The sequence below is a fragment of the Coenobita brevimanus genome, chromosome 65 (assembly GCF_032717465.1).
Source record: "Coenobita brevimanus isolate Jiangsu-jjx chromosome 65, ASM3271746v2, whole genome shotgun sequence".
Lineage (NCBI taxonomy): Eukaryota > Metazoa > Arthropoda > Malacostraca > Decapoda > Coenobitidae > Coenobita > Coenobita brevimanus.
This window is the reverse complement of record NC_137018.1, coordinates 47,234,732-47,250,219: the sequence shown is the minus strand read 5'-3', so window position 1 is coordinate 47,250,219 and position 15,488 is coordinate 47,234,732. Positions and strand designations below refer to the sequence as shown.

General features: G+C 42.3%; 1 protein-coding gene across 1 annotated transcript in view; it reads right to left on the bottom strand.

The window, feature by feature from the left end:
* mTor (serine/threonine-protein kinase Tor) overlaps nt 1-15,488 on the bottom strand; it is a 154,293-nt gene that overhangs the window by 119,072 nt on the left and 19,733 nt on the right. Inside the window, exons 12-13 of the mRNA XM_080276419.1 lie at nt 8,335-8,485; nt 4,091-4,288 (exon numbers count right to left, since the gene is read on the bottom strand). Of these exons, the coding sequence (XP_080132545.1) occupies nt 4,091-4,288; nt 8,335-8,485 (349 nt within the window). The remainder of the gene's footprint in view (nt 1-4,090; nt 4,289-8,334; nt 8,486-15,488) is intronic.

Genomic DNA, 15,488 nt, shown 5'->3' with positions numbered 1-15,488 from the left:
AATATATGGAGTAGATGGGAAGTTGTTGAATGCTGTGAAGAGTATGTACGATGGTGCGAAGGCTGCAGTGCGTGTGGATGGTGAACTCTGAATTTTTCTCTTTGAAAGTTGGGTTGAAACAGGGATGTGTCATGTCTCCATGGTTGTTCAATCTGTACATGGATGGGGTAATAAAAGAGGTACAAGGTAGGGTAGTGGATGTTGGAGTGGCCCTGGTGAGAGAGGATAGTGTTTGGAAACTCCCTGTACTGTTGTTTACAGATGATACTGTGTTGTTGAGTGAAGACAAAAAGGGAGCTGCAAGGCTTGGTGGATGAGTATGGGAGTGTGTAAGAAACGGAATCTAAAGGTGAATGTAGGGAAGAGTAAAGTGATGGTCATTGAGAGAGGTGAAGTCAGTGAATATACAGCGAGGTTGGATGGTGAGGAATTGGAAAATGTGAGTACGTTTAAGTACTTGGGTAGTGTGATGAGTAGGGATGGAGGTTTGGAGGGTGAAGTGCTTGAAAGGGTACAGCAGGGAAAAAAGGTTGCTGGTTCTTTGAAAGCAGTGATAAGAAACAGGGAAGTGAGCATGGAAGTGAAAAAGTTACTACATGACAGTATTGTGATACCAACTCTAACGTACGGAAGTGAAGCTTGGACATTGTTGGAAGGACACAAATCAAGAGTGAGAGCAATGGAAATGAGTTATCTAAGAGGAGCCTGTGGAGTCACATGGAGAGACAGGCTGACGAATGAGGATATAAAGGAGTGTTGTGGTGTGGATGTGGATGTGATAGGAAGTGTTATGAGGAACACACTAAGGTGGTTTGGCCATGTGGAGAGGATGGAGGGTGAAAGACTGACAAAGAGAGTGTATGTGAGTGAGGTGGAGGGGGGAAGAGGGAGGGGGAGGCCGAGGATCAGATGGAGGGATGGGGTGGAGAGGTATATGAGAGAGGGGGGTGTGAGTTGGGAGCAGGGCAGTGAAATGGTGGGGGACAGGGCGACTTGGAGGTGATTTGTTTGTGGCCACCCCAAACGGGATTGAGGCATCTGGCAATAGATAGATAGATAGATATATATATATATATATATATATATATATATATATAAATATATACTGTATATATACAGTAAAAGCTTGATATAACGGAATAATTCAGGTAACCCCTATTCCATTTTATCAAATATTCTGCTTTTTCAAGCTTCTGTTCCAAAACCACAGATGGAACAGAATTTTCCGGAAATTTGCAATTTTTCCAATATTTCTTCCCTAACTCGTGACCTGCAGCCTATACACAGTTGCTACTAAATAGCTTCATTTGCTACAAACAGACATGCTGCCTATGCTAGTCATAATGATACACACAGAGCAGTCAGAACCCACAATAATAATAATAATAATAATAATACAGAAATAATACAGTACCCTCGCGTTCAACACGCGTTAGTCCAGCACGATTCGGGTCCAGCACGGAGAGCAATGAATTAGTATTATTTAATACGATTTAATTACTGCAACACGAGTGTGTTAGCATAACACGCACAGAGCTCCAAGAAGTGGGCGAAATCCGCAGAGTTCACTCTGGCACGATCACCCCCGGTCCAACATGGTCATACTGGACATTCCCATGATGATGATAGCCGATGAAAAACTTCTGATCAAGTAGCCTTCCCCGCCCGCTATCGTGACGTGATCGTGATGCCGCCCAATTAAAAACGCTTCTGGTGTCACGTGATGTTTTGTTTACATTTCTCCCGCCACAGTGGCACTCAGTCGCATAATTACATTGGAAGGTGCTTTTTTCTTGCTGCATTTTCTGCCCTTGTTACTGCATTTTACCCTGCTCACAATGCCTAGGAAGCCTTCTGAGAACCCCAAGAAGCGTCGGCACCTCCCTCAGGCCATCAAGCTAGAAAGCATCGAGAGGAAGAAGAAAGGGGAGAGGAAAGTTGACATTGCCATGGCCTACGACATGAATGAAGCCAACGTGATCATAATAAAATACTTAAGACAAGATCCTGGCAGCCGAAGGCTATCACATGGCACTTCATACCAGGTTTGCCGAGGATACGATGGTAAATCGGAACGGTAACATCATAAAATTGCTGACGATACCACGGGCATTTGGAATTCATCTGGATGGATTCCTGCCGAGCATACGACGGGGAAAACAGTGTGACCAAAACCCAGGCGACTCGACAGAGAATGTATCGTACTATAGCACTGAACATTTAGCCTGACACTGAATACATATTAATATTTTAGAATAAATATCAATCGTTTTGAAACCCTTCTCATCGGCGTGCGTACCAGTTTATAAACAAAGTTGCTTCTCCTTATTCTCTACCGAGTCAGCGACAGCGATCACTTTCCACAGTCACGAGACAGGGCTCTGGCAACAGTGTGAGAAGCATGCACTTTCCCGAGGATTACAGTGCTAGGACAGGCAGAAGCAGGACCTTCCATGGCTGTGGACGAAGATAGTGATTCTGAGTGTGACTTTGAAGGATTTAAGAGGGAGGTTTGATTTTGAAGGATTTATGAGGGAGGTTGAGGAGGAGCAACAGCCATTATCCGCTAGTGACGCCAGCAGCCATCCTCCGGGGACCCAGTAGGACTAACTACAGCCTTGGATACCACCTTCCATTCCCAGCAAGCCCACCAACACTATCCTAAAAAGTTAGTTATCATTCATAGCACAGTACCATTTATTATAATTACAATAATACCAATATATGTATAGGTATATGGTAGGTATTTAGGGTGACTTTTCCGAGGGTTGCTGACATAATTCATTTTTCCCCATAAGCTCTATTGTTAGTCCAACACGTTTTGGGTCCAACACGTGACCCATGCATGACAATAATACCGTGCTGGACGCGAGGGTACTGTAATAAATAAAACAGTAAAAAATTCACCTCCAAATGGGCAGGATATGACTTATGAATCGCCATTTTTCCACAGCCACGGACAAACTGGTTTGTTTCCGTTATGGAAACCCGACGCCTCATGACAGAATGGAAATCTTCCGGTATGTTGCAAGTACCTTATGGAAAAAAGTTGTTCCATTTTCTCAAGCTTCTGTTTTATCCTGCATTCATTATACCAAGCTTTTACTGTGTATATACATATATATATATATATATTGCCAGACGCCATAATCTCGTAAGGGGTGGCCACTTGACTTTGAGTTACCTATTTTACAGGGAGGGGCACTAACCCTCCACCAACCCACTTGTTGACACGTAGGGAGCACGTATGGGTAGCTTCAATATCAACAATCAAATATGGGTCACATTTAAATACATATACCTGGTAACATCTGTTAGTGGAAAATACCATTAGGATGACGAAGACGATGAAAGATGATGGGTATAATTCATATATAAGACTTTCATTTTCATCCCAGTGTTTTCAACATGATGAGATGAAAGAGCATATTTTCACGATTCAAATTTTAAGAGGACTGCAAAAACATACAACTTAGGTAAAGGCAGTTAGATGTGTAAGGAAAGTGACTGAAAAAAGATCCAGATGCCTCTACATGATCTGTTTCCACTCATTAGTCATCCATCTGCACAAATGCAAAATAAACAAAATTAACTGAATTGGTCTCTACTGATGTATGTCACAGTCTGAGCCATATCCTCTATCGTGGTATTTTCAAGTTTATTAGTTAACCTTACTCAACCGTTGACTCTGTAAGAGAAAAGTCTTTGCCCTCGTGTGAAGCACAGTTCTCAAGTGTGGGGGGGCCAATATGTAAAGCACATCGAAACAGAGAGATGTCTAACTTCCATCTTATCATCTTCCCTTCCCTGGAGTCAACCTTCCATCTTATCACCCTCCTTTCCCTCACTGGCTCCCTTTTATTCTCTCTCTCTCTCCCCCTCACATACACATACAGTACACACATTCATGCATGCACCTGCACATGCGCACAAACATGCATGCACGCACATGCGCGCGCACACACACACACACACACACACACACACACACACATTCTTTTATTAATGCTGGTATATAACAAGACACAGTTCTTTTCAACTCCCTGTTCATTCACTAAACTACTGTACACTGCACTGGCACATTTCATACCCATGTCGGTGACGGCAACCCAGAGGACCTTGCTAACAATGGTGAAGACTGAGTGCGTATGTCCACGTGCTGGACGCGTGGCCAGTGTGGGACGCAGTAGATGGCAACATGTGCGTACACCCTCCAGACGCACCTCACGCTGCTCGCAACTCAAGTAATGCTCTGCCACATGCTGCACAAACTGCATCAATGTCTGGTCTGTTGGTCGTCAAAGGAGCTGACAATATAATAAATGGGAGAAGTAGCAGTAAATGTATATCAAAAGAAACATGATGAATAAGAATATTAACCTCTTAACTACGGTACAATGGTGACTTTCACCTTCTTGACAGCATCATGCAATTTTTCTCACAATGGAGGAACCATCTCATTGTACGAGGGTTGGAAGCACTCTCCATAACACTCCCATTATTTAGGTGCCAGACTGCATCCAAAATATTATTAAATAGCCCTTCTTTAGACACTAAGCTAGGCCCAATGTCTATTTTTCACTCGTACTCACCCAAACCTCCATATTTTTATCAGCATACACTTTTTTTTGGAGCATGTAGTGTACTTAGTGCTTTAGTGGACATTTGTGCCGGGAGGTGGTTGGTGACAGACAGTACCTTCTTCACGTACAAAATGATTCATAGGTATACGTGGCGAGTGATGGATGGTGAACTGAATGAACAGAAGGCAATGATTGATTATGTGTGTATGGATGAAAGGATGAGAAGGTGTGTAATGGATGCAAGAGTATACAGAGGTTGGGGAGTGGACTTTCTGACCACCACTTGGTGGTGGTCAGAATCACTGTCCATACGAAACTGAGAAATAGAAGAAGGGAAGGACAAGAGGATGTACCTTATACAAAGAGGGTGGAAAGGTTACAAGAGAATGGAAAAAGAGCAGAATATAAGAGAGAAGTGGAGGAGCAACTGGGTAAATATGGACTGGAGCAGATGGGGGACGTGGACGGTGTATGCAAGATATTCACTGAAGATATCTGTGCGGCATGTGAGGTGCTGTGTGGGGTGAAGAGAAGATGAAAGGGGGTGCAGGGAACAGGATGGCAGAATGAAGAGGTGAGACAGGCTGTGGCACAAAATACTGGGTAATATGATTGTATATTTGCAGGCAATTGCAGTAGTTGTGCAGGATGGTCAGAACTTTCAAGTCAGCCAACAAGTTCATCCGGGGAGAGTGAGCTATTAGAGGACCTGATATCATTCTCCACAAGCAGCATACCTCAATGGCTCATAACTGACTTCTCCAAATGTGACTGCTGCTGCATGCTGTCCATACTGCCTCCTCTTTCCCAAGAGTTGTAGTATGGTCCCTGGACACAGATGTTGCCATCCTATGTGTCCACTTCTGCACAGCCATAGGATCAGAGCAATGGCTTAGTACTGAAGTCAGAGAGAAAGCTCAGTACATCCCTGTCAATGAAGTTGCCAGGAAGCTCGGTCAACAGTTAAGCATGCTTCTTCCTAGCTTCCATGCACTGACAGGCTGTGACTCAGTCAGCAGCTTTGGGGGACGGGAAAAAAAATCAAGGACTGGCAAACTATTTCAGAGGGATCGGAGCAGTTCCAGGCTATCTGGGATCTTGGAGATGATACTGCGGTTACAGAAGAAGTCCAGGAGGCAGTTGACCATTTTGTTGGAGCACACTATGGGAAAAAGATAAAGGGTCGGGATATCAACCATCTGAGGTATCGACTGTTCTTACAGAAGCAGACCAAGAATGATGACATGCCCCCCCACAAAAGATAGCTTGAAACTCCACACAAAACAGGCAGCATATCAGTGCTTCATTTGGAAGCAGGCCTTGGAAACCAAGCCTTCATCTGATGGTTATGGGTGGCACATAGCCATCCATCCATCAGCCAATCCTATGCTGCCCCATTAGAAGTATAGGAGCCCGGGGCTAGGAAAGTTGGTCCTGACATTTATGATGAGTGACCAGCATCACTCATCTCTGAGTGACATTACGTGAGTAATAAACACCAATCACCCTTGGATATAAACCTACTGCACACATGCTCAATCCAAATGGAGCACCTTAATTACCCACTAAACCACCAGGCACCAAAATTTGGTTATATGGTTACCACCCTGCACAGTAAATGGTTTCCTGGTGTACAGGAGCCAATGGAGAAACATCTGCAACACTGATGAGCCAGCCTGGGGCACCCAACACCCTTCCTGAGTCATCAGATTCGGGTGCACAAAGGGACGCACCAGAAACTGCAAATGCACCAAGCATCACCTCCCATGCACCAACGCCTGCAAATGTACAGAGAAGGAATGCCAGAATCCAAACAAAGTGGAAACTGGCAGTGACTCTGATGAAGACTAGCATGTTACAAGAAAAAATGCAAAATGGTTTAGTTTTTATGTGTGTTCACCCTGTATTTTCTGGAGACATTATGTTGTACAATGCCCATACCACATGGGTTTGTGTAATGGTTTTTGCACTGTATCTAGGTATAAAAGTGAGACAAATATTGTTAAGAAACCTCAAAAATGTAATTTAGTTGACTTGAATACATTTCCAAGGAGTATGCTAAGCACAAGTAATGGTCAAATTGGTCTCGTACTTTGTTCCTGCAAAATATAAATTTGTAGATGCGAGAAACAAGGCAGCCGGGACACCCGGGGGCAACTTCAGAGACAGGTGAATTACAGTGCCTTGCTGCCACTGTGGATGCTTACACCTGGTCTTAAAATACTCCACAGACACTCCCCTTCCATAATACAAGTGCTAAACCTTTTCCCCTTTAGGGGTGAAATGAAATGACAGATTCCAGGAGCTGGCTCCCAGATTACACACTCAATCCAGCTGGAGTGCTTTCATTACCCAATAAACCACCAGGCACCATAGTTTGGTTATATATGGTTACCACCCACCATATTAAATGGTTTCCTGGTGTACAATGTCACTCAGTGTAGAGTTATCCACAGTCAGAAGGAAGAGGAAAGAATGAGGGAAAGAATGACATAAAAGGAAGGAAGGAAGGAAAGGAGGAAGAGAGGAAAGGGCAGCCACTCAAGAGCAACACTACATTAAGTGAGTGGCTGGTGGGCGCCCCCACTTACCACCAAATTTATGTACTGTTCATCACTAAATATCTTGGAAGGGATTTCAGAAATTATGTGACACTGCAAGCCGGGAGGAGATGATTGAATTTGTAATTAAATTACGCAGTGATCACTGACAACTCCTCCGGTTGTGAATGATCACACTGGTGCCAGGTCTTGGCTATGATGTCATCATGGGTCCCCCAGCCTGGTGTTCCTGGATACTAATTATTTATACTCAAGAACACTCATATTAGGTAATGGAGAGCTTCTCCTTGGGTACTTCACCTTCCCTTTGCTCGGGGGAGCACCCTGAGCACCATGCTTTCCACTTCGGATAGCACCTTGGCCACACATTATCACAGACTTTCAGTTACAGTATTTCACACACATACACACACACACACACACACAAACTTTAAAACACACAGCACTCCCAAGACCACTAGCACTGCACACAAACAGTTTCTGGGGCTCTGTGATACTATGCAGGGGGGTGAGAGAACAATGCAATGCAATAAACACAGGAGACGCGACCATTACTGTGAGACATGAGAGACAGACAGCGAGTGGGGAACAGATCGGCTCAACAATACGAAGGAGTGGTGGGAGCTATGGGACTTGGAAAGAAGTGTCGGAACAGGCTTCTGCACATGTAAATATTGATGGGCATCTTGGCTCCAAAAGGTGACAGTTGCCTTACATATGCGTCGGTGAGCATGGTGGGCTTTTCATCTGCCACCTTCTTCATTACAGCAGAAGCACGCTTTAAACACAGGGAGATGGTTCTTATCATTATTGCAATTTATCGATTACCAAGGGATTAGATAATGAAGGTGTGCTGTACCTGTCATAATTTCCTTACTTTTTTCACAGTTTTACAAGTTTGGGGGGTCACTGTCATCTCCTATGTCTGGGTCATCCATGAGGATACATACTAACGCAAAGAAGCAAGTTAATCATAATCATAATTGTCAAAAGCGACCATATGATACTGCTGATTTCTGAAAATCTTTGCAGCAGGCTTAGAGAGATGGGCAAGAATGGGAGGAGCCTGGGTGAGTGAGAGAGGATGGAATAGAAAAATGTTTACTGACTCACTATGAATGGTCTCTCCTAAGTGAACAAAACTGCCTGACAGTACTTAGGAAGGAGTTACGGTATGTAAAGATACTGGCCTGTGCCCTCGAAGTCAAAGGAGCCAAGAGTCCTCAGAGCAAGTACCACTGATGCAGTGTCCTGTTGGTCAGGAGTAGCAGGGGAGGGGGGACCTGGCCGCAGCATCAACACCTGCCACAGCATCCGCACCAGACCTTCTGCTATGTCGCCCTGAATCATAGACATGCTAGGCTGTCAGGTTAAGCCATGAGAATGACCACTGCATGCATGCACGCATACATGCACAAACATACACACACACATATATACTTGTACATACACATACACATACACATAAACACACACACACACACACAGCGATCGGACGTGTCTCAGCTGCCTCTCAACCCCTGCTGCAAACCGTAAGTAGTTTTCAGGAATTATGTTTGTCCTGTCTCCTTTAGTCTTACCTAAAGTGTAAAGTATTGTAAATTAATAGAGATCATCAAAAATGTAAAGAGCTGTTGTCGGTGAGTATACTGTACATGAATGTTTATAGGAATTTCGGTAACAGCTGTTCAGTACTGTAACCAGCCTTAAACATGGCCGACAATGTAAACATCAAGGGACCTGAATTTCCAGGTTTTGATAAGGAAACAAGTGTAATGGATTTGGATAAAACATTGATCATGAACGTTAGTGAATTAGAAAAGAAAGCGGAGGATCTGGTATCAACAAACATACCTGAAAATACAGAAAACACTATACAGAGGCTGATACAGGCCAGTGAGATGGTGAACAAGGAGATCGAGAATTTGAAACGAGAAAATATCGAATTAAGGAGAAGACTAGATGAGAGCAGTAACAAAACGGAGAAGGTGAGTAGTGTGTTAGAAGAGTAAAAGGCAAAGTGGGCACATGTGGAAAAGGAACAGAAAGATGTGGTTAACTTAAAGGAAATCATTCAGGGGGGGGGAAAAAAAAAAAAAGGAAGAAAATGTAGTGAAAATATTGAAGAAAAAAGAGAAAGCAGTGAGAGAAACTGCAGAACGGAGCAGATTTGTAGTAATATTTAGAAATATGGAAGAAGGATGAAAAGGTTAGATCTGTTAGACTCGAGAGAGAGACAAATCAGGTGAGAAAAATACTGGGCAAAATCGATCCCGAAAGAAACAAGTGGGAAAAAGAAATTGAGGAAGTAAGAAGGACAGGGCCATATAAGAAAGGGGAAGTAAGACCAATGAGAGTTGTCATCAAAAAGTGTAGTAAATGATATACTTAAAGTGACCTGGAAATTAAATAAAGAGGAAGGGATGGAAAATGTTATAGTAAGAAAAGATTTGAATGAAGAAGAAAGAGAAGTTTTAAAATCTTTGAAGGAGCAAGTGAAGGAAAAAAACGGCAAGAGGACAGAGGATGAATGTAAAACTTTTTTTTGGAGAGTGATGGATATGAAAGTAAGGAAGTGGTATGTGAGGAACTAGAAGTGTGGGGAAACAAGGGGTATAAATATGGCAGCGAATAAGAGACGAATGAGTAAAGATAAAACCAGTGCCGTAAATCTAAGTATCATGTATGGTAATGTGGATGGGTTAACATCCAAGAAAGGAGAAATTGGAGACTGTATAAATGAAAAGAAACCTGAAACTGTTTGTTTGGTGGAGACTAAAATGCTCTGAGAAGTTGATACTAAATTATTTGGATGGAACAGTTATAACATTTGAAGGAAAGATAGAGAAAGCAAGTTCGGGGGAGGTAGAATGATTTTAACCCGCAGTGACCTAAGAGCAAAAAATATAGAAATTGAAAATACCATGGCTGAACTAATGGGAGTTGAAATAGAAGACAGCTATGGAGAAAAAATAGATGTAATAGTATTTTATATGCCTCCCAAAACTAGGGCATGAACAAAAGAAGATTATGAACGGTTAATAAGAAAATCCATTATTAAACTAAAGATGATACTTGAACGAAGAAAAAGAATAATAATAATGGGAGATTTTAATTGTAGTGAAGTGGACAGGGAAAGTATGGATGCTGGGAGCAATGAGGAATCATGAGGAAATAAATTAATGGAATTGGTGATGGAAAACATGTTATCCCAAGTAATTAAAGAAAATACAAGAATTAGGGGTGACGACGAACCATCAAGGCTTGACGTAGTATTCACAAAGGACCCAAATGACGTGAGGAACATAACTTACCAACACCCCTTTGGTAAAAGTGATCATCTGTGTTATTGAGATGGGAGTGGTGGGAGTAAGGGAAGGAGAAAGAGATGAAAAACACAGGAAGAATAGATGCAATTACGGGAAGGCAGACTTTCCTTCCCTGAGGAACTTTTTCCAAAATGTAGACTGGAGTAAAATGAATACAATCACAAATGTTGACGAGAAATATGAGTTTCTGATAGAAGTGTAAAAACAGGAGTTAGTAAATATGTTCCAAAATTTTCCACAGCTATGGAAAGGAAGAAAGAATGGCTTAACAACAGATGTAGAGTGGCACATGAGGCAAGAAAAAGAGCATGGAATAAAGTGAGAAGAAGATATAGTGAAAGGGCTTGGGAGGAGTACATACAAGAAGGTAAGAAATGAATATGTAAGGGTGTGGAGAAGAAGAAAGGAAATATGAAAAAGATATTGTAACTAAATGTAAAATGGAGCCGAAATTATTTTTTAGGTTTGTGAATGGTGAAATGAAAATTAAGGACAGTATAATATGATTGAGGCATGGAGATGAAACCTATGAAAGAGAAGAAGAATTGTGTGAAATAATGAACAACAAACTGCGATCAGTCTATGTGCTGGAAGAGGAATTTAGGGAACCTGAAATAGAACCCAGGGTGACGGGAATGGCAGAAATTACAGTGGATGTGAATGAGGTGCTGCAGCTGATGAGGGATTTGGATGTAAGAAAAGCAATGGGACCAGATGGTGTGTCTGGATGGATCCTGCAGGAACAGTTAGTGTGGCCTGTTTATGTCACCATTAAGACTTTGCTGGAAAACGGAGAGTTACCCAAAGATTGGAAAAGAGCAAGTATTATGCCAATTTTCAAGGGTGGAAATAGGGAAGATCCACTCAATTATAGACCTGTATCACTTACTAGTACTGTTTGTAAAATCAGCGAGAAAATTATTAGAAAAAGATGGATAAAGTATTTAGAAGAAAATGAAGTGATAACACCAAGACAATTTGGTTTTAGGGAAGGACGATCATGTGTTACTAACCTATTAAGTTTCTATCTATCTATCTATATACCTAGGCTGCTTCCCCCAAGGAAGATGTCATACAAGAGAGAGAGGAATGGGCAGATTGCGTCTATCTTGACCTAAAACGTTTGACAGGGTGCCCTATAGGAGACTGCTGAAGACCTTTGGAGAGGTGCATGGGAAACTATTAAAGTGGATGGAAGAATATTTGATAGGAAGGCAGATGAGAACAGTTATAAGAGATAAGGTTTCACACTGGAGAAACGTGACAAGTGGAGTCCCAAGGGCTCTGTCTTAGCCCCGATAATGTTTCTGATTTATGTAAATGATTTACCAGAGGGTTTAAATAGTTACATGAGTACATTCGCAGATGATGCTAAAATCATGAAAGATATTAAAGGTACTGAGAGTTGTAAAGAACTGCAAGAGGACTTGGACAAATTCCACAGCTGGAGCCTGACTTGGGAATGAATGAAAAAAGACCGCACTGGACATATAAAATGGGCAATGAGATAATTTGTAAGAGAACAGCTGGGAAAGACTTGGGAGTGCCTATTCAGGATGACTCGTCACCAGAAAAACATATAAACAAAATCACTGGAGGAACTTATGGATTACTGACCAATATGAGAGTGGCTTTTAATTATATGGACGAGGAAATGCTGAGAAAGTTGATAGTGACCATGATAAGAACAAGGCTTGAGTATGCAGCTGTGGTATGGTCACCTCATTTGAAGAAGCATACTGATAAACTAGAAAAGGTTCAACGGATGGCAACAAGGATGATACCATGTTAAAAGGAACTCACCTACAAGGAGAGACTGGACAAACTGAAGTTACCGATGCTGCGTGAGAGAAGAGAAAGAGGTGCCTTGATCACGATATTTAGAAATGTAAGAGAATTGGAAAGGGTCGAGAGAGAGGATAATTTTGTGTTGGATGATGGAAGAACAAGAGGTCATGACTTCAATTTGAGGAAAAGCAGATGTCTTAATAATCCGCAAAGGTTCAGTTTCCCGAACAGAAGCATAAGTATTTGGAATGACAGACGAGGAGGTGGTGCAGGCAAAGAACATTCATGTGTTTAAAACTAGATTGGATAAATGTAGATATGGAGACAGGACAACAAGAGCTTAGCTCAATTCCTGTATACTAGAAATAGGTAAAGACAAATAGGCAAATACACCCACACCCACACCTACACCCACACCAATACCCACACACAAGTAAACAACGTTAGTGTAGCAAGTGGTTTTGAAACATCATATGCGCACACACACACACACACACACACACACACACACACACACACAGACATGGAAATGGAATCTATCTAAATATGCTTGCTGATGATGCAAAAATACAAAGGGAAATTACAAACACAGACTCTTGCAGACAGCTACAAAAAGAATTCAATAAACTTCATGAATGGAGCTATAAATGTCAAATAGAATTCAGTGTGGACAAATACCATGTAAGTTTGGTAAAAGTGGAAAAAGACCAGACTGGGATTACAAGCTATGAAGCTCAACCCTACACACATCAGAAAAGGATAAGGACCTATCAGTGATTATCAATCAGAGACTATCACCGGAAGACCACGTCAATAAGAAGGCACGGACCAGGTATACAGTGCTTGCTAATATGAGAACAACATTCACATAAATAAATGACGACATGCTGTGAAAGATAATAACATCATTCATCACCAACGCTGGAGTATGCATCAGTAGTCTGGAATCCACATCTCAAAAAACATATAAGACTGAAAAAGTACAAAAGGCTGCTACAAGATTGGTACTACTGTATTTACAGGTTTATAGGGCAGCTCTTGAATCTCATAAAAAATTGCCCAAAACTGGGGGTCGTCCTAAACACCAGTTATAAACTCCTAACCTCTACATTCTGTGGTTATCAGATCTATAGGCTTGATGGGGAACATTGCCGATCACTCACCCTGACCCTTGTTTCGCTGAATATAGTACATACACTTTCAAAACCCGTTGAAATTACTATCATCATCATCAAACACAGCTTCCTTTCTACATGAAATGATGGCAAATTTTTATGAAAATATCTCCATGGATACAGCCATGAGGACATAGGGAAGGTGAGTAACCTGTTTAGAGCACACCACAAACACCAGCGTGTGTCTAGAGCGACTGGCAGTCTGGCTGGGTTGTTTCCCAGTTGCCACTGAATGCAGGGTAACCAGATCTGAAGCAAGACTCATTACCGAGTTCCTTAGTTTCATTACCAAGGCAATTTTTTCCATTCTTGCTGCCATTAATAATTCATTAGCAGCATCCTTCTCTCAGGGTTAACATCTTATTTCCAGCAACCACAAACCCCATCATGGCTCCAAGTAATAAACTATGAAAATACGATGCTTGTTTTTTGTTAAGATGGTGGAATATGCCAAAGCATCCAATAACAAAGGGAAAGGGGAAAAAGAAGTGTGTGGTAATCATAGGAGCATTTGTCTTCTTAGTATAATAGGAAAAGTGTATGGTAGGATACTAATTGACAGAGTTAGAGAAAGAACAGAGAAATTAGTTGGAGAAGAACAGGAAGGCTTTAGGAAGGGAAGAGGTTGTGTAGATCAGATATTCATTCTTAGATCTTTAGTGGAAAAGTTTCTAGAGAAGGGAAAGAAGTTGTATGTGGCTGTCATGGATTTGGAGAAAGCATATGACAGGGTGGATAGACAAGGATTGTGGAAAGTGTTAAGAATATATGGAGTAGATGGGAAGTTGTTGAATGCTGTGAAGAGCATGTACGATGGTGCGAAGGCTGCAGTGCGTGTGGATGGTGAACTAAGTGAATTTTTCTCTTTGAAAGTTGGGTTGAAACAGGGAAGTGTCATGTCACCATGGTTGTTCAATCTGTACATGGATGGGGTAATGAAAGAGGTACAAGGTAGGGTAGTGGATGTTGGAGTGGCCCTGGTGAGAGAGGATAGTGTTTGGAAACTCCCTGTACTGTTGTTTGCAGATGATACTGTGTTGTTGAGTGAAGACGAAGGGGAGCTGGAAGGCTTGGTGGATGAGTCTGGGAGAGTGTGTAAGAAACGGAATCTAAAGGTGAATGTAGGGAAGAGTAAAGTGATGGTCTTTGAGAGAGGTGAAGTCAGTGAATGTACAGCGAGGTTGGACGGTGAGGAATTGGAAAATGTGAGTACGTTTAAGTACTTGGGTAGTGTGATGAGTACGGATGGAGGTTTGGAGGGTGAAGTGCTTGAAAGGGTACAGCAGGAAAGAAAGGTTGCTGGTTCTTTGAAAGCAGTGATAAGAAACAGGGAAGTGAGCATGGAAGTGAAAAAGTTACTACATGACAGTACTGTGATACCAACTCTAACGTACGGAAGTGAAGCTTGGACATTGTTGGAAGGACACAAGTCGAGAGTGAGAGCAGTGGAAATGAGTTATTTAAGAGGAGCCTGTGGAGTCACGTGGAGAGACAGGCTGACGAATGAGGATATAAAGGAGCATTGTGGTGTGGATGTGGATGTGATAGGAAGCATTATGAGGAACACACTGAGGTGGTTTGGCCATGTGGAGAGGATGGAGGGTGAAAGACTGACGAAGAGAGTGTATGTGAGTGAGGTGGAGGGGGGAAGAGGGAGGGGGAGGCCGAGGATGAGATGGAGGGATGGGGTGGAGAGGTATATGAGAGAGGGGGGTGTGAGTTGGGAGCAGGGCAGTGAAATGGCGGGGAACAGGGCGACTTGGAGGCGATTTGTTTGTGGCCACCCCAAACGGGATTGAGGCGTCTGGCAATAGATAGATAGATATATCCAATAACTGTGCTACTGTGAGAGAATATGGTGTGACAGAGAAGATGGTACGAGAATGGAGATTGAAAGAACACTTACTAAGGAATATGCCAAGGCATAAATGTGCCATGAGATAAAAGAGTGCACAGTGGCCAATTTTGGAGAAGCATGTAGCTGACTTGGTCTATGAACAGCAACAGAATGGGCACAATGTCACAAGAAACAAAATTTGTATTTGGGCACTT